The sequence below is a fragment of the Oculina patagonica genome, chromosome 4, assembly GCF_052425735.1.
Source record: "Oculina patagonica isolate OP01 chromosome 4, crgOcupat, whole genome shotgun sequence".
In the NCBI taxonomy this organism is placed as follows: Eukaryota; Metazoa; Cnidaria; class Anthozoa; order Scleractinia; family Oculinidae; genus Oculina; species Oculina patagonica.
The window spans coordinates 51,874,836-51,899,816 of NC_135761.1; the positions used below are offsets into that span (position 1 = coordinate 51,874,836).

Genomic DNA, 24,981 nt, shown 5'->3' on the forward strand with positions numbered 1-24,981 from the left:
TTCGCTGAAATTTGGCATGCAGTCTTGTTTTAGGGTCCTAACTACCAAATGTATATTAAAAAGTTTCAATTCTTTTTATTTTGGAAAATATCGAGAAGGCCGATTTGAAGCGTCCGTGACGGCTCGCCAACATGGCGGATCGAAGGTGTTCTTGTTACTTCGACACTGAACCTGCCGTCACAGTTTCTCGATCATACTTGGTATAGTTATAAAGAACTATCTTTCTTCTTTCTATATATCAAAATAGATTCGGCAAATGTTGAGTTTGGATGATCAACGGCCAAGAAGTTCGAAGGTATGTTAACGATGTTTTGAACAGTCTCAAATTTACTACAAAATGAAAGGCTAATAACTCCACTGTTATCTCGATTTAGAACAAGCCATTTACCATGAACAAAGCTTGTTTATTGGTTAATTGATTCCATTAATAAAAAAATTGGGGAAATGTAACCGTTAAGAATAAAAAATTATGGAACCTCTAGTAAATTGGCCATTTCAGCGCCATTTCAGCGGATCAGCTCATTTAACAGCAAATAATCGGGAGAAACATGAAAGGGTTACAGTCGTTTATAATAAGCAGTTTCCATGTATTCTTTGCTTATCTTAAACACATACATGAGCTTTGCCAAAGATATGGCGATTTTTGAGCGTACGATCGTTTTTCCAAATGTTTATGTCGGCAACTTTATTTTATTTGTTGTCGAGATTATACGCTGTTGTTATTCAATATTCGTTTCACAAGAACTTCTGTTGCTCGCATTTCCCAAATCACTGTTTAAGAAATTGTCCATTCCGTAACAGGGTCATTCTTACTTTTTCTTTAAAAATTACTAGGAAAGCAAGAATGTCATAGAACGGTTTTATACTAGTGAAAATACCTGTCAGACATAACTTCAACTGTTCGTGTTATCTGGCTGTTTTCACAAATATGCAAATTAAGGAAATCTTAAAGTGCCTATCTTTAACTATTTCTCGCTTAAAGATTCCTCTAATTCTTTTCGCCTACCTTTTGGCCAAACGAAGTTTTGTGTCTCCAGGCAGAATGCTCGTTATCAGCAATGAAAGTCGAAGAGATACAGAAGCTCGAGTAAAATTCTAACTGCTGTGAAATGAACATCGTTTGAGCTTGACGTGTATTTATAGATTGCGCTCGAGCTCCGTTAATTAAGTTTATTCATTTGGCGATCAGATAAAAATCAATGAATGATCAGAGTCCATTTCTAAGCACGAGAGACACGGAAGTTTGTTTCAGAAGCATTTATGCATAGAAATACCGGTTTATTATTGACTGACGCGGTTAAAAATACTCGGCTTCTAGCGGTAAATCTGCATTTATAATAGCTGGGAGTTTGGTTTTTTTTTTTGGTGTTGTTGTAGGAAGGCGGGGGGAGGGGGGTGGAAGTGGTGCCTCTGAATCCTCTTTAGATCTCTGACACAGTGGTCTGAATGTTGAACAAAAGAGCTCTTCTGTTAATAAGCATAATGCAAGCTGATTTTGAAATGAACATGACTTTACGTTTGTGTCATCAGTAATTATCGTTTTCAAAGAAGGCGTGGCTTACTCGCGGCAAGAACAACATAATAACAGTGAAGCTAACACATTTTCCTCATTGATTTGAAATGAATTTCGAATCAATTCTTTTTAGGGCAAGTTAAAAGATACAAATGTTTTTCGTCCAGATTTTTACAAAAAAAAAAGCAGGTGAGAACTTGGCTGTTTTTGTTATCTCGGACTTTTTTTTTATTAAAGTCGAACCTCTCCATAAGGACACCTCTCGTGATGCGTCATGACTTACATGACGTATGTCCTTATCGCCGACCTAGGTGAAGAAAGGGACTACCGTAATTACTCGAATAAGCGCCGCGGCGCTTATTAAATTTTTTACGCCTCCAGTGCGGCGCTTATTCGAGGGCGGCGCTTATTTGAGGGCGGCGCTTAATAAAAAGTTTGACGCCACAAAGAATCTAATCCTTTACATTTATTATAATAGGGTCCCCTGATTGCCAAAAGTCGTCTCTTGCTGAAGATTGTACTGAAGAATGTTCAATAGAAAAACTGAGCGGTAAAACAAGCACTTTGAACTGCAGAACGTCGCTTTTGATGGAAAGAAATGTCCAAGTTTGTTTAAGAGTTGCTTTGTAGTTCTGTTTCTAGTTAAACAGATTTCCTTGAATAAGCGCCACATCGGGACTGCGGCGCCGGGGGCGGCGCTTATTAACTTTTTTGTCCGAAATGCGGCGCTTATTCGAGGGCGGCGCTTTTTCGGGGGCGGCGCTTATTCGAGTAAATACGGTATGATAGTACAGAGGCTTTCCGAAGAAGTCAACGCAATATCCCCCCAAAGCTCGAACCGGGATTTAAAAATCTCAAAAAAGTGTTAATATGAATTGTAAATTCACTCATAGCGGTCTGGCCTTACTAAAACCTGGAGAGAGAAAAAAGACAGTGGGCAGATAAATGAAAGCTGCTCGAGAGTACGCTGTTGAGCAGATTCTGTGAAATTCCCCTTTTTATCCTTTTCTCTCATAAGCCCTTCCAATTCAAGGCCCATATATTTCTTCCAAGTCAACTGTTAAAGTTTAAGGCCACTTTTTTTCCTACCAGGTTACCGTCTTGAGAGTTTTAAATTTTATTAAATCTTGGTGACACTGTCCCTTTAATTCATTAATGTAATTCAAATCAGTTTATAAAAACGTTTTTTCAGAAAACAAGAAGTTTTTTAATTTCGCTTTAAGCCACCGCACCCCAACCACGGATATAAGACCTACCACATTTAAAAGCCCACATTTCGTACCAAACTGTACAACCCCAGGGCTTAAACAAGCAGATTTTTGCACTTTCTTACACGGTTGGGGAGCGTGATGGCCTAATAATGGTCACTGCGCTGGACTCTGGACCAAACAGTCCTGGATAGAGCTTTTGGGGGACAATGCGTTAAGTTTTTTGGAAAGCCTCTCAACTCCCAGAGTCCCTTTCCTTAACCAGGTGTAAAAATGATTACCAGTCAATCTTTAGCTTTTCGGGAAGGGAGGTAACCCTGCGATGGAATAGCATCCCATCCGGGTGGAGTAAAAAATACTCGTTGTCGCTTCACGTTGCGGAAACCGGTATGAGCTCCGGCCTGATGGGCCACTAGGCTCTTAACCTGCCTATTGAGAGACCTGGCGGAGAACTACATAAATGGACCGGGCGGCCATAAATTTTTTATCGTGAATTGAGGCGCGGCGCTCCCACATTAAGGGGTGACATGGCATAACGAAGAGTAATTGATAATCCATTCCCCCAACTGTTCCAAATTCAGGCCACTGTGTAAAAGAACAAAAGAGGACACGAAGGCACCACTTCCACACCCCCCTCCCTCCGAGCACCCTCAAAAAAAAAACAACAAAAAAACACCCCAATTAAACTTCCAGCTATTATAAATGCAGATTTACCGCTAAAAAAAAAACGGTATTTCTATCCATAAATGCTTCTGAAACAAACTACCGTGAATAAACTTAATTAACGGAGCTCGAGCGCAATCTATAAATACACGTCAAGCTCAAACGATGTTCATTTCACAGCAGTTAGAATTTTACTCGAGCTTCTGTACCTCTTCGACTTTCATTGCTGATAACGAGCATTCTGCCTGGAGACACAAAACTTCGTTTGGCCAAAAGGTAGGCGAAAAGATTTAGAGGAATCTTTAAGCGTGAAATAGTTAAAGGTAGGCACTTTAAGATTTCCTTAATTTGCATATTTGTGAAAACAGCCAGATAACACGAACAGTTGAAGTTATGTCTGACAGGTATTTTCACTAGTATAAAACCGTTCTATGACATTCTTGCTTTCCTAGTAATTTTTAAAGAAAAAGTAAGAATGACCCTGTTACGGAATGGGCAATTTCTTAAACAGTGATTTGGGAAATGCGAGCAACAGAAGTTCTTGTGAAACGAATATTGAATAACAACAGCGTATAATCTCGACAACAAATAAAAAAATAGGTCACCAAGGGTGACATGAGTCTAATGCCGTATGGCATAGTGATACAGATTGCGCGGTTTTCGTAAGCCGGTTAAAATTGGTTAGAGGTTTGTGTTCGGGAGTTTAATTTAAAATGCTTATAGCAAGCTAGGGGCATCGTGGATGATTATGGATGAAAACGAAACAGTCATAAATGTTATATGCTTCACAAAATTTAAAGTATGAACAGGAGTTGATGTTACTTCTTCCGTATTGTCCGTAAAAGCAGAAACGATTAAACATTTGGACAAGATTGCGTGACGATTTACAAAAAGCATGTTCATTACAACAAGGGTTGAAGAACTTCACATCGTTTTCTTTCAGATTTTTGACCATTTTGATGATGACTCTTGAAACAGATTTTGCAATAAAAGCACTTGAAATAGTGACTGTTACTCCATTGTACTGTAAGCACTTAGTGACAGATTTTCCTAAAAACGGGTGTAAATGCTCACGTCAATATAATGATGACCCTTTGAACGCTGGAAACTAGGCAATTATTATCGAGCTACCATACACAGGAGCGAAGACTGTTTATCATGATGTACAAATTTCGCGAATCATCACTTCCATATCAATGTAACCATTTTATGATTTCTCTAGCTGTAAGAAGAACTTAAGACCTCTGAGAGTCGTAAAAGCATGAAATTCGATTTCAGTGTATGGCAAAGGCCGGGACAGTGTAATACTGCAAAGCGGCCAAACAAACGCATTTTGATTTAGTCGCGTAACTTGATTTACATTTATCCATGTACATCTTTTATTTTTTGAAGGTTTTTGTTTGCACTGTAAAGAAAAAATTGGTCAAAATTCGAATGACTTAAATACAAAAACCGAGGTAAAGTTTTCTATTTTTTAAAACAAAATAAATATTTGGTCGCATTGTGTAAATAAACGCGAGTCGCCGTCGAAATATTTTTTCTCAAAGACGTCTTGCTTTTTAAGCAAGACGAAAACACAAGTGCTTAACTGAACTGAAAACGAAGATTTATTTTCACAAAAAGCTTACAAATGTCTTAACTGGAAAATTACTTCGTCCTGTTCAAGTGTTGAATAATCGTGACTTGAGAAAGAACTTTTAATTATGCGTGGGAACACGTGTCGCTGATTGCCTGTTTTTAATTGAAACTAATCGTGCGTGTCCGTACGGAGTCCGTTCTTGCAGCTGATCATTGTTTTCTACATTACAGCGAACGATTATCGATCCCGAACCATTCCCTTGGGATTGCTAACAGCTTTTTTTCATATAACAAAGAGTCTAATGCGCATGCGCAAAGCGCACGCAAGCATTAGACTCAATAAAGTTGCCGACATAAAAATTTGGAGAAACGATCGTACGCTCAAAAATCGCCATATCTTTGGCAAAGATTATGTATTTGTTTAAGATAAGCAAAGAATACCTGAAAACTGCTTATTATAAACGACTGTAACCCTTTCATGTTTCTCCCGATTATTTGCTGTTAAATGAGCAATCTATAAATACACGTCAAGCTCAAACGATGTTCATTTCACAGCAGTTAGAATTTTACTCGAGCTTCTGTATCTCTTCGACTTTCATTGCTGATAACGAGCATTCTGCCTGGAGACACAAAACTTCGTTTGGCCAAAAGGTAGGCGAAAAGATTTAGAGGAATCTTTAAGCGTGAAATAGTTAAGGTCGCGCAGGACCCTTGCTCATTAATAAATTCATTAGCCAAATTTCTTGACGGAGTGCTATCTTGTAAAGCTTTAATTCGCTACATTTTGAACATCGATTTCTCTAAAATTTTTCAAGGATATTAAGGGATGATGGAATTACATCATGATTGTCCTTTTACTGAGAGATGACCGTTTACTGTAATGTTACAGGTTCTAAAAAGTTTTACTGCAGATAATGCGATTTTGTGTCCAAGTTTTCGGCTACAACAGCGCACCGAGTTTAATGATTATATAACCTAGTGATGAATCATAACCTCTTTTGTGTTATGACAAGAACGAAATTTTCGATTTTAAAAACTGCTAGAAGTTATCTGCTTCTAAGAGAGTAAAAATGTGAAATCTAAACTTTGAAACGTGCTATCTTCATTCTGAGAACGAAATTTCAAAATTCGCTCTTGTCATAACACAATAGGGTGCGCCAAGTTCATGTTCCTCGCGAATCAACTCCTGAAATTCTATATCGGCGAAGAAAACTTAGACACAAAATTGCAGGATTTTCCGCTTCCGAAGACCTTCCGAGTCAATGTTTACAACCGACGTGTGCTATATTCGCAGCAGTGAATCTAATTATGATAATTCGCTTTGTTTCAGCGCACGGTACGCAAAGCTGAGAACAATACCGTGTAATTACTTGTACAAAGAACTTTAAGAAAAACATTGTCATGAATATTTCGTTTGTTGTCGGCTTCAGTCGTCGCAGTTCGTGCCTACTCTTTAAATAAATACATACATAATGATCTCAAGGGTCCTGCGCGACCTTAAAGATAGGCACTTTAAGATTTCCTTAATTTGCATATTTGTGAATACAGCCAGATAACACAAACAGTTGAAGTTATGTCTGACAGGTATTTTCACTAGTATAAAACCGTTCTATGACATTCTTGCTTTCCTAGTAATTTTTAAAGAAAAAGTAAGAATGACCCTGTTACGGAATGGGCAATTTCTTAAACAGTGATTTGGAAAATGCGAGCAACAGAAGTTCCTGTGAAACGAATATTGAATAACAACAGCGTATAATCTCGACAACAAATAAAATAAAGTTGCCGACATAAAAATTTGGAGAAACGATCGTACGCTCAAAAATCGCCATATCTTTGGCAGAGATTATGTATTTGTTTAAGATAAGCAAAGAATACCTGAACACTGCTTATTATAAACGACTGTAACCCTTTCATGTTTCTCCCGATTATTTGCTGTTAAATGAGCTGATCCGCTGAAATGGCGCTGAATTGGCCAATTTACTAGAGGTTCCATAATTTTTTATTCTTAACGGTTACATTTCCCCAAATTTTTTATTAATGGAATCAATTCACCAATGAACAAGCTTTGTTCATGGTAAATGGCTTGTTCTAAATCGAGATAACAGTGGAGTTATTAGCCTTTCATTTTGTAGTAAATTTGAGACTGTTCAAAACATCGTTAACATACCTTCGAACTTCTTGGCCGTTGATCATCCAAACTCAACATTTGCCGAATCTACTTTGATATATAGAAAGAAGAAAGATAGTTCTTTATAACTATACCAAGTATGATCGAGAAACTGTGACGGCAGGTTCAATGTCGAAGTAACAAGAACACCTTCGATCCGCCATGTTGGCGGGCCGTAACGGACGCTTCAAATCGGCCTTCTCGATATTTTCCAAAATAAAAAGAATTGAAACTTTTTAATATCCATTTGGTAGTTAGGACCCTAAAACAAGACTGCATGCCAAATTTCAGCGAAATCGGTGAGGTACGGTGTCCGCGAACTTTTAAAAAAGCTCGAAAATTATGGAGTATTACACTTAAGGTTCATCATAGTCTCTCTATGTGTATTCCTTGTAACATCCATGACATTGCAACAAACCATACATGCTAAATTAGTATATAGCCATACCCACTCAAGCTGGGTCATTTTTTTTTTTCTAAGAATGTATGTCAAACTTTACTATTAAGGTTCATCATAGTCTCTCTATGTGTATTCTTTGCAACATCCATGACATTGCAACAAACCATACTCAGGCATACCCACTCAAACTGGGTCAATTTTTTTTCTAAGAATGTACGTCCTTTAAAAGAAAAGAAAAATGAATAATAGTTTATTGTAACAACCAGGGCCCGGTTGCTCAAAGCACAATTAAGGTAATTCAGGATTAGCGTGAGATTTGATTTAAATTCTATATCATTTTGTTGAGGTTTTCTGTTAATATTTTCTGTCCCCTAGTTTTGACGTGGACCAATCTCAAACTTTACAAATCATTAGCTTTTGAAAACCCGTTGAAAAAAAAAATGGAAACCTTGATCATTTTTAAATCCTGGGTTATTGCTAATTGCCTTTCGAACAACTCAGCCCAGGAAATAAAAATACTGAGGGAGCTTTAACATGGCTTTGGTATGTATAATAATGGTACGTATACCTACCTTTAGTCTTTCATTATTAGGTAAATTATGGCTAGGACAGTTTTTCATTAAGTGTCATAACACAAAACCAAAGTTATTACTCTTGTCAACCGCAAAGGGAACATAAAATCCAGTGAGCCAAAAAAACTCCAAGAAAATAAGTGTATGTCTTAAGCACGGAGCACAGAAAAATGTGTATGAGCAAATCACAATTGGTTTAGGTTTTACGTTCTGATTGGCTAAAAAAAGTGATGTAAGTTGTTTAAACAAAACACCAAGTATATAGGTAGAAGTAATTCAAAAGCAAAAAAAAACTGATTTTGACACTTAGTAAAAACTGCTCTATCAGAACCTGATCAAAATAATTGTTAGTCAGGGGAATATTATATTGTCACCATCTCATCATTCGGTCAGAAATTCTGCCAAAATAACTGCTTAATTCAGTGTTTCAAACAAATTCTTTGGGTAAACTTAGTAACAGTTACTTTCATCACTGCCTAGGAACCAGGCCAATTTAACATACAGCTGTAGAAATAAATTATTTATTTACAGTAGAAACCTGGTAATTGAACTCTGAAGGGAAACGAAAAACAGTTCGTGTTAGCGGGGTTTCGAGTTGTCAGGGTTGATTGAATAAGACTAAAAGGGGGTTCAAATCCAAGGGAAATCGAGGTTAGCTTGAGTTAAGGGGGTTGTTCGAGTTATCCAAGTTTGAGTTACCGGGTTTCTACTGTATATACAATAATGCACAATAGCAGGTTGTAAAGTCCATTTTTGTGGTTTTAATTTGTCATCCAAGGTTTGAAAGGCTATGTATCATAAATTATTATAGACAATTTGACTTTGCATTGTTAAGTAAGTTGTGTTTACTGGTAAGAAAGAACTCTCTCTGGCATAACTTTAGTACTTAGATGATTAAAATAAATTCTGATATTAAATGAATTCAGAGTTTACTTTGTTTGCCTGACTTTGAGTAATGGTTAACTTTTTATCTTTAATTCATGGCCCATTTCTAAACTTCATGTACAGAAGCGGATCCAGAGCTTTGGCTAAGTGCGGTGATATGGCTTGTCATGCCTCCAGGCCCTAGAATAAGGAAGGGGCCTGCTTTTCAACAAAATTTTACTTGCGGCCATTTGGGCCTCTATTTAGTCAAACAATAAGGTGGGACCCCTCCTCCCCTAGACTCGCCATTATTTACAGTGAGAACTTGAAAAGCATGAACACTCATTATACTTTGAAGACAGAAGTAGAGGAAATACGTAGTTGACAAATTATTCACAAAAAATAACCTGCTGGCTCCAGCTCTTTCCATTTTTCTTTATTTCTTGCAATTTGAGCTATCATTGGATGTTCTGCAGAAATTTACATATGCCAATTGCACGATGTTTGCCGACGAGTACTGAGACATTGAGACTAAAAAATTGAGTCAGAATTTCAAAATTTGTCGCTTTATTTTAATTTTGAAAATTTAGAGAATGAAACTCTAAATAAACGAGTAAAAAAAAAAGCAGAAGAGGAACTTGTAAAAGTGTTTAAGACCAAGTCAACACAATTTGCAGTACGTACCTTACAAGCATGGCTTCAACAGATCCAGATTTTTGGCTGAATTTGGGTATGGTAAATACCTAATCGTACCTTTTTGGTACACTTTGGCAGCAAATCAGGCTCGTTTGGTCTTGCTATGGGTATTTTGGCTCGACTGCATCTCGCCAAAATACGAGCCATGGCTCGACCAAACTCGCCTGATATGCTACCGAAGCGTACCAAAAAGGTACGATTAGGTATAAAAATTGTATAGTTTTCAACTTTCTTGAATAAGCACCCCCACCCCCACTTTTTATGAGGTGTTAAAAGTAAATAAATGCTCGGGTGAAAAATGTAATGATGACGGTATAGATCTTATAAGGTCACCTCAAGGTATCTTAAATTCACAAACATTTGGTACAAATAATTATGATGCCTTAGCAGTACATAGTGCCTCTTAACCTCTTTGAGGAGCCCAAATGGGAACCAAACCCAGCATTAGTCAATTAGGCCACCCGCCCGCAGATATAAGCTACAGTCAACTTTTGACATTGCGAACACGCTCTTGGCGTCATTTTGTTTACATTATAGCGAGTCATTTCCAGTCAAACATTTCACAACAACAACTCGATATATCATATTTTACTAAAATGTGCAATTGTACCTTATTCATTGCAAAAGCAATTGCAAAAGTATGCATGCGAAATATTTCTTGGGGAGGAGGGAAGTTGTCAATCTCAATATATTTCTCTGGTTTTTTTGGGGGGGGAGGGGGGGGGGGTTGGGACCCTGTAACCCTTACCCTTATAAACAGGAAATCTAAAAAGGTTGTCTGAAAAAGTACATGCGACAAGACAGAATGGTTCTGCAGTGGGTTAATTCAAGTGGTGACGTCAAATTATTTCACTAGAAGATAGATCTCAAAAATTATCAAGGAGATCTCTGAAAAGATTAGAGTGATATTTTTGAAACTTGGCATCAACAGTGACCTTCCTATAAGATGGCTCATACTATGATGTAACCATGGCAACACTTTGGTTCCAGTCTCTGTCATAAACCAAATACATCTCCATTTTTTTTGCACCCTTAAATGTAGGACAGAGCGTCGAGGTTGGAACACACATGATGCCCATATTACCCTTACTCTTCTCATTAGCTTGTTGCATGGGAGTGGATTATCTTTGGTTAAGCAAAAACTCAACATGTGAGTATTAATTGAAATAGGTACAGTCAAATCCCGATAACTCAAACCTTCAAGGGAAATCGAAAAAGGTTCGAGATATCGGGAGTTCGAGTTATCAAGGGTAAAATTAGTAAGAAAATGACCTTAAGGGGAATCTAAAAAGGTTTGAGTTATCGGGAGTTCGAGTTACTGAGGGTTCGAGATATCGGGATTCAACTGTATTTGCAACAAAACTGTTGCCATGGCAATGGCAGGACAGGTGTCACATTGAGTCTTGGGTTTTAAATTAATGATGCCAAGTTTAAAGAACATGCTTATGTATTCAAGAGTTTCATCTTTTTTGTGGAACAATTGTTGCAGCAAAATCACATGGTGTAAATCGCCTTAATATGATATATTTTTATGACACTGGGAAAAATGCAGATAGAAAAGTTTATTGCATGTAGACCCAAACATATCTCATAGGATAAAATATTGGTTCAATTTATTATATGTCAAACTATTAAATATTTAGGTGTCATTTTAAATATGACAACATGAAATGACAAAAACTGTACATTATAACATTTTCAAGTTTTAATTTTGTAAAAAAAAAAAACAATATTATAGCACAACTAAAGTAAAGCGCGCGTTCTGATTGGTTAATTTAGCGTCTACTATTTGCCCATGGGTGCACGATGACGTATGCTTCAACCTGAGCGCGCGCGCTGATTTGTTGCGACATGGCACAAGAAAGTGCCACTACTTCACGAGTTTTTACTTGTTTTCTTGATTTTCCTGTGAATTTGAAAAGCTAAACATAAGAAAAACCATTTCTCCACAATGCTGAAAGACATTGAGGTATAATGCAAGTTTGAAATAATTCAAAACTTTGTATTGTTTGTTTTTTTCTTTTAGGTTTTCGTCAGCGTTTACGCGAGCACTACACGCAATTGTTCAAATAAGCGCGCGCACTTTTACCTCAAAGAAACTAATAAATCACCTTAAAGTTGTGCTATAAAACAAATGGTAAACGTAACAGCGTGCACTATTGAGTTACAGATGCACTTGGGAGGTTTGCTAAGCACTCAAGAAGCTAGAGTCGCCCGAGGCTATCGCCTCGGGCGACTCTTACGCTTCTTTCGTGCTTAGCAACCTCCCGCGTGCATCTGTAACTCAATAGTGCACACTGTGACGTTTACCATTTGTTAAATAGTACGCTTTTCTACTATGTGAAGAACAAATCCCAGAAACTAAAAAGAAAAGACACCTGAATGGTCCAATTTATTGTTCAAAGTTACAAATTTCAATGATTTAAATGTCAAAAGTCAGAAGAACTAATTATTATGACTTATGATAAAAAATATCAAGCAAATGAGGGGGACATGGGGTTTTGTGGTTAATAAAACTGTAGCTTCTGGTGTTGCAGTGATCTCAAAAGATTTTAAAAGTACAGAAATGTTCTGTGAAACAAAATCATTAAAGATGTACCATAACAGAACAGATTGTTTAACTCTAAAATCTCTTTATCTGTACATTTTGTATAAAAGTGCACAAAGGCTGCTATCCAATTGCAAGCAATTGATATGTCAAATTATTTTAAGTTTGTTACATAATGCAGTTTTGTGTTTTTAGTTATTTTTTTTGCAATGATTGATGTTCAGGTCAAGGAAACACCATTTCCCAGAGGGGGTACTCAAGCTTGTTGATGATAGGAATTTTTTTGGGTTTGAAATTTTCGATTCTGACATTTTTTTGGGTTGCAGAATTTGGTGAGTAATTTTTTGGGTGAAAAAGGTTTTTTTGGAGGGGGTACATTTGGTTCAGGGATTTTTTAGGGGTAATGAGTTTTGCCTCCATTCGATCATCCCTGTCATTTACAAGCCTGAGTACCCCCCCCCCCCGCACCATGTCCCCCTTAGGTTGCAATGTTTGCAGGCCAAATACAAGGATTTCATAAAATTGTTAATTTTTTGCTCTGACTGTAAACTTACAATTTGTTTAATTATTAAAGTGCTTATTAAACTCAATGCTTATTGAACTCATATGAAAAGCCTTTCAAAATGAAGAAAGATGAAGTTTCCCTTTTTCTGATTTCTTTTCTGGTTCCAGAGATTAATTAACGATTTTGTATTATGGAAATTAGATGACTGATGACGTCATAAGTTTGACAAATACTAAATACTAAAGCAACGTAACTTTAACTTGGCACAAGAAAGATATCAGGAAAATGAAAACACCATTTTCTTCACTTTGAAAGGCCTTTCATATGAGTTCAACTTGATTTCATTTCATAAGCAAAAAAACCAGCGACTGTCAACTTAAAATTTTTTCTTTAATTTTTTAAAGAAAAAATTTTAAGTTGACAGTGGCTGGTTTCTCCTTTTGATGATGCTGTCGTCTTCGTTTTGAGGGGCACTGCCTCATCACGTGCCCCTCTCCACCACAAGAGAAGCATTTCACTAAAAACAAAAATAACAAAAATTTAAGCAACATATTTAACCATACTGTAACATAAATTATTTCCACCATTTGCCTCTATGGATCGATCCCCTGCTCAATTGCAATTACTAATGTGAAAGGTATGTTTTTGTCAACACTGGTCTGGCACATTAATTTTTGACAACACTTCATGACAAGTTGAACTCCGAAGTACTATGGCTATAGTATTAATAATCAGTGGGACTAGCAGGAGGCCACAAAAGGCAATTGCCGATTTTCAAATATTAACCAATATTCCCGGAAGTGGAGTTGAATAGCAGTGGATCATATTAATATTTTACTGAGTCATGCATGAAGCTGCATGCAAGGTTAATTATATCCACCACGTTCACCAACACTGCAGTGAACAATTGTATTAGTATATACAACACAAGTTGAATAACTAGCAGACCAAAACATCACTTTTGGTAAACAAAGCGACACAAAGGCAGTTTGTTTCTCTTTAGCTGCTGTTAGGTGAACAGTATTAAATAAAGCTTATTACCTCTGAATTAACTGATCAGTGCATGCATATATTAGGAATATTCACTTGTGTGGTATTATACTAAAAAGGTTTTTTATGTGACTAGTCAAATATATATGGCCATTATTAGAAATACTTTAAGGTCGTTGATCTATTCAATGGAACTGAATTGTGCAAAAAGCTAATCTGTACGTAGTATCCAGAGGTTTGGCTTTTAAAAAATAAAGGCCAGAAACTCAAATGAGCAACAAATTAGTAGTTAAGAATGACCTCTTAAAAGATGTCCTTGACAGCTGTCTACATTCATTTTTCTTTTATTTCACAGAATTGTATAAATTTCTGAATAATCAAAATAATAGATCTCTCTTATTTTTTATCTAGTGGAAAAGACTTACACTTTTGTTGTGCATTTGCTTTGCGTTTTCTTCCTGTTCAAAGTAATGAAAATGAAAATGGTCAGTTAAAGACTGGAAAACATTAGTTATAAAGATATTGCATCATTTAAACACTCACCATTATTTCCACGGCCATTATTTCCATAATGCTCTGGAGAAATTATAAAGAAAAAAAAATTATTGCGGTCACTTAAAGACTGGAAAACATTAGTTATAAAGATATTACATCATTCAAACACTCACCATTGTTTCCACGGCCATTATTTCCATAATGCTCTGCAGAAATCATAAAGAAAAAAAATTATTGCGGTCACTTAAAGACTGGAAAACATTATATTAGTTATAAAGATATTACATCATTAAACACTCACCATTGTTTCCACGGCCATTATTTCCATAATGCTCTGCAGTAATCATAAAGAAATAAATATTATTGCGGTTACTTGAAAACTGGAAAACATTAGTTATAAAGATATATTGCATCATTAAACACTCACCATTGTTTCCACGGCCATTATTTCCATAATGCTCTGCAGTAATCATAAAGAAATAAATCTTATTGCGGTTACTTGAAAACTGGAAAACATTAGTTATAAAGATATATTGCATCATTCAAACACTCACCATCGTTTCTTCCATGACGCTCTGCAGAAATAATAAAGAAATATTACCGTATTTTCTCAATTAAACGCCCCCGGCGTTTATTTCAAACTTGGCTTGGTGTACCCGGCCTTTATTTGAGGCCGGCGTTTATTAACGGACTGCAATTTTCTATCAATTATTCAGATTGACTTTTTGTTACCGATCTCCGCGACCAAAGGGCTGTTTGTCAAGGCAGAATGATTTCCCCCTTCATTCTGTCCCGAAAAACTGTCCCTGGGTATCCAAAGGTTATTTATTAACCAAAAATACATTATTATGGAACACGTTTATGTTGCAATCAAGATTTGTGACAGAGAGATCATCAACGGTATATGAACGTAAACTATAAAGGAGCATGCAAGTAGAGGTTATCGGCACAGAGTTTTAAGTTCACACACAGCAATGCCGCCAACTTCTTTTTCGTTTTTAAACGACCTCCCCCAACTTATAAACAAACGCAGGAGGGATCCTCGATATTTCAACGACTGTGAGCACTAACACAAGTTAGAAAGGAAATGTGTCAGTCGTGAAGACAGTAACACGTAGCTAGGTTTTATTTTGTTGTTAACAGCCTGACTTTTCCTTTGAGCGTTTATTGAAATTTCCAAAGCAGCATACCCTACTAGAATATCATAGCAGTGCCATTCAAAAGAATAGATTCGTTAGCTTGACCTCAAATAAACGCCAGAACCTCGAACAAACGCCCCTGGCGTTTAATTTAAACAGTTAGCAATTTTGACCTGGTGTTTATACGAGCTAGGCCGGGGTTTAATCGGGGTCCGGCGTTTAATACGGTATATTGTTGCGGTCACTTAAAAACTGGAAAACATTAGTTATAAAGATTTTGCATCATTCAAACACTCACCATTGTTTCCACGGTCATTGTTTCCACGGTCATTGTTTCCACGATCATTGTTTCCATAACGATCTGCAGTAATCATAAAGAAATAAATATTATTGCGGTCACTTAAAAACTGGAAAACATTACCGGTAGTTATAAAGATATTGCATCATTTAAACACTCACCATTGTTTCCACGCCCATAATTTCCATAATGCTCTGCAGAAATTATAAAGAAAAAAAAATTACTGCGGTCACTTAAAGACTGGAAAACATTAGTTATAAAGATATTACATCATTCAAACACTCACCATTGTTTCCACGGCCATTATTTCCATAACGATCTGCAGTAATCATAAAGAAATAAATATTATTGCGGTTACTTAAAAACTGGAAAACATTAGTTATAAAGATATTGCATCATTCAAACACTCACCATTGTTTCCACGGCCATTATTTCCATAATGCTCTGTAGTAATCATAAAGAAATAAATATTATTGCGGTCACTTAAAGACTCGAAAACATTAGTTATAAAGATATATTGCGTCATTCAAACACTCACCATTGTTTCCACGGTCATTGTTTCCATAACGATCTGCAGTAATCATAAAGAAATGGTGGTCACTTAAAAACTGGAAAACATCCAGGGGGTGTCCTTTTCAAAGCTGTTATTAGGGATTAGGGCCATTGTTTTTGTTTCGGAGGAGAGGATCAAAACTCCTGAAAAAGGTTGTTTGCAAATGCAAAAAGACTCAAATAAATTGTTTGTGCACATGAAAAGGAGTTTAAAAATGTTTAAGAGGAAATCCGCCAGGACTTCGAGTAGTTATTGGACAAAATTTTGTACCAAAACTATTTACACTTGATTGCAAGCTTTTGTGTTACTGCTTCAAATATCTTATCGAAAGAAATCTTTTCTAACAACACCACACATCCAAAACACATTTTGAAGTTCCGCTGAATTCCACTGAATCTCTTAAAAGATGTAAGCTTTTGCCCATAGCTTGTGAACTTTAAATATCATTTTCTCAGACTCTGATAAGAAATTGATGTACCAGAATTATTTCCACCTTATTGCAAACTTTTTTGTTACTGCTTCAAATATCTTATCAAAAGAAATCTTTTCTAACAACACCACACATCGAAAACACATTATGAAGTTCTGCTGAATTCCACTGAATCGCTTAAGACGAATTTACAAAATGGCTACACGTGAGATTTTGCCCATACCTTGTGAACTTTGAAATTCATTTTCTCAGACTCTAATAAGAAATTGTTGTTGGTGTTATCACGGATAATTACTTACATCTTTACCTTTTATTAAGGGTAGGAAATAACGAAATAGGATTTAAATTATTCTGGAAATTGATTTTTGTCCAACTTTAATAAATATTACTCGACTTCCTAGTGGATTCCGTCTTAATGACAAAAGATAGTTATAAGCCATTTATATGATTATGACACATCATCAACAGGATTTTTTTATGCCCAGAATGCTGGAATTTGCATTTTCAATCTTCTAGATTTCAAACTCTCTGCATTCTCTGGGAGAGTCCCACCTCGGAAAAGGGGCCTTGACACATGGGGCCTTTGTTATCAGACATGACTTTTAATTAATAAAAATATTTTAGTTGTTTGGTATCAATGTTTTTGCAGTTTTCAGGTATCCCAGGGCAAAAATATCGGGTATATTGGTATCCCACTACCCCCCTTGGCTGGACCTGACCATTGTTACCATGCTGCCCATAATTTCCATTATCATCTGCAGGAATCATAAAGAAATTGCGGTCACTTAAAAACTGGAAAAAAAAGTTAAAGAGAAAAGTAGGGGGGGGGGGGAGTCATGACCCCATTTCACGCACAAATGTTAACCAAATTCATGTGCCACAAAAAGTTGAAAGCGCAGAATTATATTCTAAAATCAGGTAAATTTTCAAGCTACCTTCATATGTCATGTCATCTGTTTTTTTTTTTTTTTTTTTTTTTGCCCTATTGTCTTATATCACGATCAATTTTATGCCCTATTGTCCCACACCATGGTATAATTTTTACCCTTTTTACATGTCATGCATAAACCTTTTGTTACTATGTTACAACAATATCCCTTTCCCAGAAAGAAACTTACTTTGGGATTGTCTGGCGGAAAGCCACCTGTCATGTGCAAGTTGCCTGTAGCTGTTCATCTTTCTTTGTTAGCAAAGATAATCAGGTTAGAAATAAATTACACGTTATATAACAAATCCCAGAATGACTTGATAGTTTGCTTTAAAGAAAGAATATAAAATGTACAGCACATGTTAAAAAACAAACGGTTAACAGTTACATGTTTCTAAAAAAAAAAACAATACAAGGTATTTAACAACTATACTAAGTTAAACTTCCCTGACAATAGACCTTTCGACGGTTTCTGATGCCATCTTGGTTGGGGGGCAAACACGGCAAATTTTACAGTAAATGTATGGAAAAATTGTGAGTTTGATACTCGAAAATTTGACGGTTAACATTCTGAAACTTTTGTAAATTACAAACTAAATATGGAAGCTATAGAGAAACTGTGGAAGGGTCTATTACTCCTGTTAAGAGCTTGGAAAACGTATGGACCTGGACCTCTTTTCCTCTTTTTTAAAATTGGCTTTACATTTAAAAATTTTCCTTTCCGACCATACAGTAGCCTACTAATATAGCTGCCTCTCATTCGCTTCCACTACCAAGAAAGAAAAGATGTTGTATTCAAAGGCTAACCATGCAGTAGTATACAGAGACTCAGAAACAAGACTACGTTTTTAAACTACGGTGTACGGCGAAACCAATGTATTAGCGGTTATGGAACTAAATTTAGCTTAATAATACTATTATACATCCTTGACATCTAATATCTTCACAAACACATTCGATAAATTTTAGCATAAAATTTTATGTACTAATTTAACCATTGATACGATTAAGCCGACAATCCCAAACCTTTTTCAGTGATAAGTATCTTGACTGTACTGCGTGGAAACAGTTTTGTCAAATTTTTTGTGTTGTAATTTTTTTGCGACGTTGCGGTGTTAGTATAATTTTCTTGCTTTGTTTGCATAATTTTCTTGCTTTGTTTGTGTAATTTCCTTGGCGTTTTGCTTTCTTCGTGCAACTTTTCTTGCGGTGTTTGTCTTTTTCTGCGTCCTCTCTAAAGGAGGGATCGGTGTGAAAAGAAAATTTAAATAGGCTTTTAAAATAATTGTACTAGTTTTGGCCAAATCGATTGGAGACAGTTTTTTCTTAAAATTAGTCGTGTTTCCTACAACGCTAAAATACAAACTAAAATTAAATAATAAAAAAAAGAAAACTGTGGTCTACTCACATCTCAAGATCCCGCAGCAACCCGTCCGGCAAGTGGCAGATACGGCAGCTCCATCGCCGATAAACGCGGGTGGCAAGGTAATTCCCGCCAAAATTGCAATTACTCAACTATAAACAACTCGAGTTTTATTTTAGATAGAAAGAAATACAACGAAAGCAAATAATTTAGATAATTCAGATAATACATAAATTTAAGTGCAAGCGAAACGTAACAAGGAATCTTTCAAAAACGGTTTACTGAATAAAAGAAAAGGATTTCTTTATGAGCTAAATCGCCGGAGTGAAAAAGATTATAAAAAGCGCTCTCCTTTGAAATCAGCTTATGGTTTCTTTGCAAGAACACGCGTATGTGTGATTGTCGATGGAAAATTGAAAGAGTTTAGAAAATTTCAGATACTCACCGATTGCAGGATGAGAAAATAAAATTCGTTACATACATTTAATAAAAACTTCATCACGGAGGTTTCTTGTCTAAGGATAATCAGCGCAATCGGCTAAGCGACCGAGATGCTGGCCTTCATTCCTGTGCAGTTCAACCTACAAGTCAATAAAAGTACATCAAATGTTTTCAGAATTCGCTCTACTCTCAGGCACGTACATAGTGGCAACATTTGAATGGCGAAAATCGAATTTCAATCTGGGAGTGTAAAATTTCCATCTGCTGTCGTTGATCATATACATCACGGCAGCACGAAATAGAACAACTCATCCGCTTCGAGCTTTTGACCCTGCAGTTGATGAGGATTTCGTGGAGATCGCTGACCAGTACTTTCTTTTTCGCGCCGCACGATAGCCTTCGGATTGCCTTCGCATTGCTTCGGAATAACTTCGGAATACTCCCATACTATTCGTCTCAACCAAAATGGCATCACGTGAACAGTGTTAAACCGAAGAGCCACAAAAACATTACCACGCGACCAGAACTTTTGAAACGCAGACTAAAACCAACGGTAAGTGAAGCGGGCAGAAAAAAAGCGCTTGTCCACGGACGTCTAACACGAATAGTAACTGGCAATAATTAATTACGCAACTTCAGAAAAAAAATTAATCAAGGGAAAAGTTTATCATTTACAGTTTAAATTCTAGTCAAAATTAAATTAGTGGGGAGCTCCGCTTTTAGGCCTGCCTAAATCTATATATTATGCTTGTCGTGTATTGCATCAACTACCTATCATTGGTCAGTACATGTATACAGCAGTAGTGATGTGAACCATTTCAAAAACAAATTACCGGTAAACCTAAAGTCAAAACACTTTTAATTAAAACTGTGTGCTGGCCGGTACATGCAGTTTACATTCACAGTGCAAAAATAGTTATTACAATGTTACATGTATTTGCTTAATGCCACGAGCCTGTACCTACACTGTATAAGGCATAGTGATACTGTACCATGTAGTAAGCCATAAAAGAAGCTTAAAACCAATAAAAATTGTGCTGCATTATTAATGCAACAAAAATCAACTCAATCTTTTTTAAATATAATTAGCCATTCATATCTCTGTGTCATTTTATAAAAGAAATTGCTCATGAGGCAGTTTCTGGCATTGGTTACAGAAAATATTTTCAATAAAATAATGTCCTTGCTATTGCTGCAGATCCCTGATACTGTTGGAATTTTCTTGAGACTTTTATCATCATGTAGCACCTATTGCATATAAAAGAAAAACAATTAGAAAACTGTAATGAGGAATCACTAAAATAAGTACCGGTACTGTACTACTGCACCTCCCTATATAGATGAGGTGTTGTCAGCTTGAAGTTTTTTTTACTGTATTTCACTTTTAATCTTATTGAAAGCCCCAAGTCATTTTTAGAAAAATCAACATCAAAAAAAATAAATAAATAAAAAATATGGACTCTCTCCTATTTCTGCCTTTCAGTTTGACCCCAATCTTTATACAGTGTACAATGTATGTAGCACTTGTCCCAGTTGTTGAAAGGTTGGATAATGCTATAATGCTATCACCAATTATTATTCAACAAATGCGCACGCTGCCCATATGTGGTCCAAATGTTAATGTTATCTGTCATCTGAACATAATAGATATCCTGCGATATACATGTACGTGTAGGTTGCGAAGATTTGTCCAAATTCTTGGAAAGCGCTGCGTAATTTTAGCTTTTCTTTCTGTAGAATGTGCTTTGTTGACAATTTGTTGAATAATTATCCTGCTCAATCTTGCAGAATATCGTCTGATTTTAGCTGACTCGGCCTATGGCCTCGTTGGCTACCGGGTAAGTATCAGGCAATATTCTGCACGATTTCGCAGGATTATTGTTAATTAATTTACAATGAAGTGGATATTGTAGTTTGTATTGTTAACACTTCCTTGATCAGGGCCCAGTCGTTCAAAAGGTGGATAATGCTACATGTATTAACCAGTTAAATGACTTTCCCAAGGATTGTTAGGTGGTTAGAATTTGTCAACTCGAATATATTTTATATTCCCCCATCAGCAAAAACCTGAACTTTAGTCATTCTCTGGTACATGTAACTCAACTTTGTATGATTTTGTTGATCAATAACACAAACTATCTGATGATTCACTAGTACTTTTGAGATACAAATTATTGTTGGAGAGTCCCTTTGGTTTTCAATCTGAATGAAAAATTCCAGGTATTGACAGAGGATCGAAGAGACACTCCCGTAAACATGTCTCCCAAAGATTTTTAGGTATCAAAATTATGTTGGTTTGTTTCGACAGAAAAGCTCATATAAATATGTACTGTGATTTGGATTGTTGTAACATTTCCCAACCATACCGGTAATAATCGCTCAATATTCTCAGCTTTAAATACATGAACATGTATGTCAGACTTTTTTTACTAATTTTTTTTTACAGACATTGCTTTTTTTGTGAACCAGACCAAATTTGACCAGCAAGAGAAGATTTTCTTGCTTAAAGTCTGGACCCTCTCTCCTGATGTTCCATGACAGGGAGAGGGACAGAACTGGACTACTGTTTTTTTTTGTCTGATTACTCAAGTTGTTAAAGTAAATGAATATATATGGGTTATTGACCAAGCGTGAGGTCAAGATGGCAGGATATTTGCCAAGTTCTTTTTTTGCATGTTTATGGTCTCGTCTCGGTCCATACATGTAAACACAAAAAAAGAACGAGGCCAATATTCTGCCTTCTTGACCGAACAAGCTTGGTTATATGACTTTTTGCGAGTACTGAAAAGGAAGCCAGTTGCATGCACATTTAATGGCGCACAATAAAATCATTTCATTGGTTTAAAAGTTTAATGAGTAACTGTCAAATTCTTGAATGAATGGAGACGATTGAGACGAAGTAAAACGACGCGACAACGGCGAAATTCAACCCTTTTTAACCGTCAAAAGGATACTGAAAGAGGCCTTCACACGACAAACTACTGGCCAACTCGTGTTGACAAACTCAAGCTGGTGTGTGTGAATGACACAACAACGGTATGGCGGCCTTTTACGGACTAAATAACGAATGACTATACATGTACATCAATGTTATGTTGCATACATCGATGCTGTGTGAACTTAAAGATTTTTGATACAACTAAAAGATGTTCGATACAACTAAAAGATGTTCAAACAACTAAAAGTATTTGATACAACCATAAGATGTTTGTTACAACTAAAAGATATTCGATCCAACTAACAGATGTTTGTTTCAAATAAAAGATGAGGAAGCGAAAATGAATTTTGAAAACAGGAAGTGACATTTTACCCAGGTTCCAAGCGATCCAACGCACACACAAAATGGCTTCTGGTGGAGCTGGGATATGGCTGCCAGATTCACTAGATACAGAAATAGTTTTTTTGGATTTAAGCAGGCTAATAACAAGTGCAGCCACTCAATTCGATTCTTCAGAGTTCTTCATTAGTAGACTGGACGAATAGGAAAGAACTTTAATTGTTCTAACTGTAAGAATAGAAGAGTCATACGCACAGGAAACTTGCTTAATCGGGTACTTACACCAACTACTACATGTAGGTATCCTAGGCGAGCTATGACTGAAGTCACTTCGAGAGAATCGCTGAAGAGAGAGAGAATCGCTGAAGAATCCAAAAGGAATCTTGATCCATTCGAAGAGTCGGTTACTTAGTCAGTCTATTGTATTGGTAAAAAGGAATGGTGAAGTGTGAAGACCATCCAATAGCAGTTGGAAACATTACATGTAAGTAACCGACTTCGGCGATTCTCTCGAAGTGACTTCATAGCTCGCCTAGGATATATATCTAGTACTGATTAAGCTTCCTGTGCGTATGTCCAGTCTACGAATGAAGAACTTCGAAAAATCGAATTGAGTGGCTTTGGTGTTTCGTTGTTGCTGTGCACTTATTATTAGCCTGTTAAAATAAAATGGAAAAAACCTTTCTGTATCTGGCAGCTATATCGCAGCTCCACCAAAAGCCATTTTGTATGTGCGTTGGATTGCAGGAAACCTGGGTAAAATGTCACTTCCTGTTTTCAAAATTCATTTCCGCTTCCTCATCTTTTATTTGAAACAAACATCTTTTAGTTGGATCGAATATCTTTTAGTTGTAACAAACATCTTTTAGTTGTATCAAATACTTTGTATCTTTTAGTTGTAACAAACATCTTTTAGTTGTATCAAATATCTTTTAGTTGTATCGAACATCTTTTAGTTGTATCGAACATCTTTTAGTTCACACAACATCGATGTATGCAACATAACATTGATGTATAGTCATTTGTTATTTAGTCCGTAAAAGGCCGCCAAACAACGACAAACAAGTTGGCCAACTGTTGGCAACAAAATAGAACTTGTCTCTATTCTAACCAACAGTTTGCCAACTGTTGGCAACAAAATAGAACTTGTCTCTATTCTAACCAACAGTTTGCCAACTGTTGTTGTGTCATTCACACACACCAACTTGAGTTTGCAAACATGAGTTTGCCAACTTTAGTTTGTCGTGTGAAGGCCACTTAAAACCACGGCATTTTTAGGACTGTATGAACAGTGTCTGACTTTTGCAGAATGCAGACTGCAGACTAAGAGAACAAATTGTGTTACCATTACCATTATTGAAAGCTACATACTGTACATGTAACCGTAAACAGGCTAACCGAAGTGCTATTCATGCTCAGTAGGCTAACCGGGAAAAAACTGCAAGTCTAGACTGCATTCTGCAAATGCCACACACCGTGTATGAATGCATGCTGGCTTTTAATACAGAAGAAGTTTTAGTTTCACCACCTTGAGTTCTTATTCATTTCTTAATCTATGAAATTTGCCAGCTTCAATATAAGTATGAAGAGGTAGCTGTAAATATCCAATAAAAAGGGATTTCGTTTGATTTCCACCAGCAAATTCAGACAAACGACATGGAGCTTAAGCTTACATGTCAATGTAAGATTATAAGCTCAATAGATGCATATTAGTGACAAAGAAAACAAGACTTTAGTTTACCTGTACGTGTAGAAACTTCTCAGCAATCCAAAGTTGGTTGTCTAAGTCTTTGAGTTTGTAATAAGTTCACAAACAAAAACTAACCATCACCTGGTGAGTTAGGATGTAGATCAATTGTTATCCTTGTAGCACGAAGCAGTTGACAAAATAATTTGCAGGCCGGCAACCTCGATGGATGCATGAAATCGATCAGTCGAGTTTTCTTCGTCGATGTTTCATTAAATTCTGGACACTTCTAACTATTTTCCGAAAAACATATTTATATAGATGTTTTCCCAAAAAGAACTAACAGAATGAAGTATAAACGTTACAACAACCTCAACGAATCTGAGCTAATCTGCAAATCTTCGCACCTTTCGAAAATGGCGGCAAGTCGGTGAATCAAAAGACTTCGTTATGGCTGTCAGCGGTGTTGCTTCTAAGAGGATCAAATGTGTTCCCATACATGAAGCATCTAACCGACCGAAATCCAACCGCATTGCAAGACATATCTCCGATGAAAGCAAAAGAAAACGTTTCGAACTAATTTACACAAATCCGTTTAATAAAAACAAATGACTTGCGTTTTCACACGGCATAGACTGGCATACAAGTCATACAATTTGCAAAACG

General features: G+C 36.4%; 2 protein-coding genes and 1 long non-coding RNA gene across 5 annotated transcripts in view; 1 reads left to right on the plus strand and 2 right to left on the minus strand.

Moving 5' to 3' along the window:
• LOC144650540 (uncharacterized) overlaps window positions 1-9,022 on the plus strand; it is a 32,698-nt gene extending 23,676 nt beyond the window's left edge. The window contains exon 17 of the mRNA XM_078510228.1: window positions 7,478-9,022. The gene's annotated coding sequence lies outside the window, so the exon portion shown is untranslated. The remainder of the gene's footprint in view (window positions 1-7,477) is intronic.
• Window positions 9,023-11,249: 2,227 nt separating this feature from the next.
• On the minus strand, window positions 11,250-20,090 carry LOC144650555 (uncharacterized). 3 transcript variants are annotated; one of them, XM_078510260.1, is made up of 14 exons: window positions 18,956-20,090; window positions 17,738-17,799; window positions 16,175-16,207; window positions 16,048-16,080; window positions 15,923-15,955; window positions 15,798-15,830; window positions 15,637-15,699; window positions 14,754-14,774; window positions 14,627-14,659; window positions 14,501-14,533; window positions 14,373-14,405; window positions 14,248-14,280; window positions 14,130-14,162; window positions 11,250-13,231 (listed from the first exon to the last, which is right to left on the minus strand). In XM_078510260.1, the coding sequence occupies exons 2-14, from the start codon at window positions 17,793-17,795 to the stop codon at window positions 13,113-13,115; spliced, it is 558 nt and encodes a 185-aa protein (XP_078366386.1). In that variant the 5' UTR covers window positions 17,796-17,799; window positions 18,956-20,090; the 3' UTR covers window positions 11,250-13,112. The 3 variants fall into 3 exon arrangements, with proteins under 3 accessions (XP_078366386.1, XP_078366387.1, XP_078366388.1); XM_078510261.1 differs by lacking the exon at window positions 14,501-14,533 and having other exon boundaries at window positions 17,738-20,090; XM_078510262.1 differs by lacking the exon at window positions 14,373-14,405 and having other exon boundaries at window positions 17,738-20,090.
• A 103-nt stretch (window positions 20,091-20,193) lies between these two features.
• On the minus strand, window positions 20,194-24,831 carry LOC144650565 (uncharacterized). The gene is made up of 2 exons (XR_013570143.1): window positions 24,370-24,831; window positions 20,194-20,599 (listed from the first exon to the last, which is right to left on the minus strand). It is a non-coding gene; the product is annotated as an uncharacterized LOC144650565 (long non-coding RNA).
• Between the last annotated feature and the right edge of the window lie 150 nt (window positions 24,832-24,981).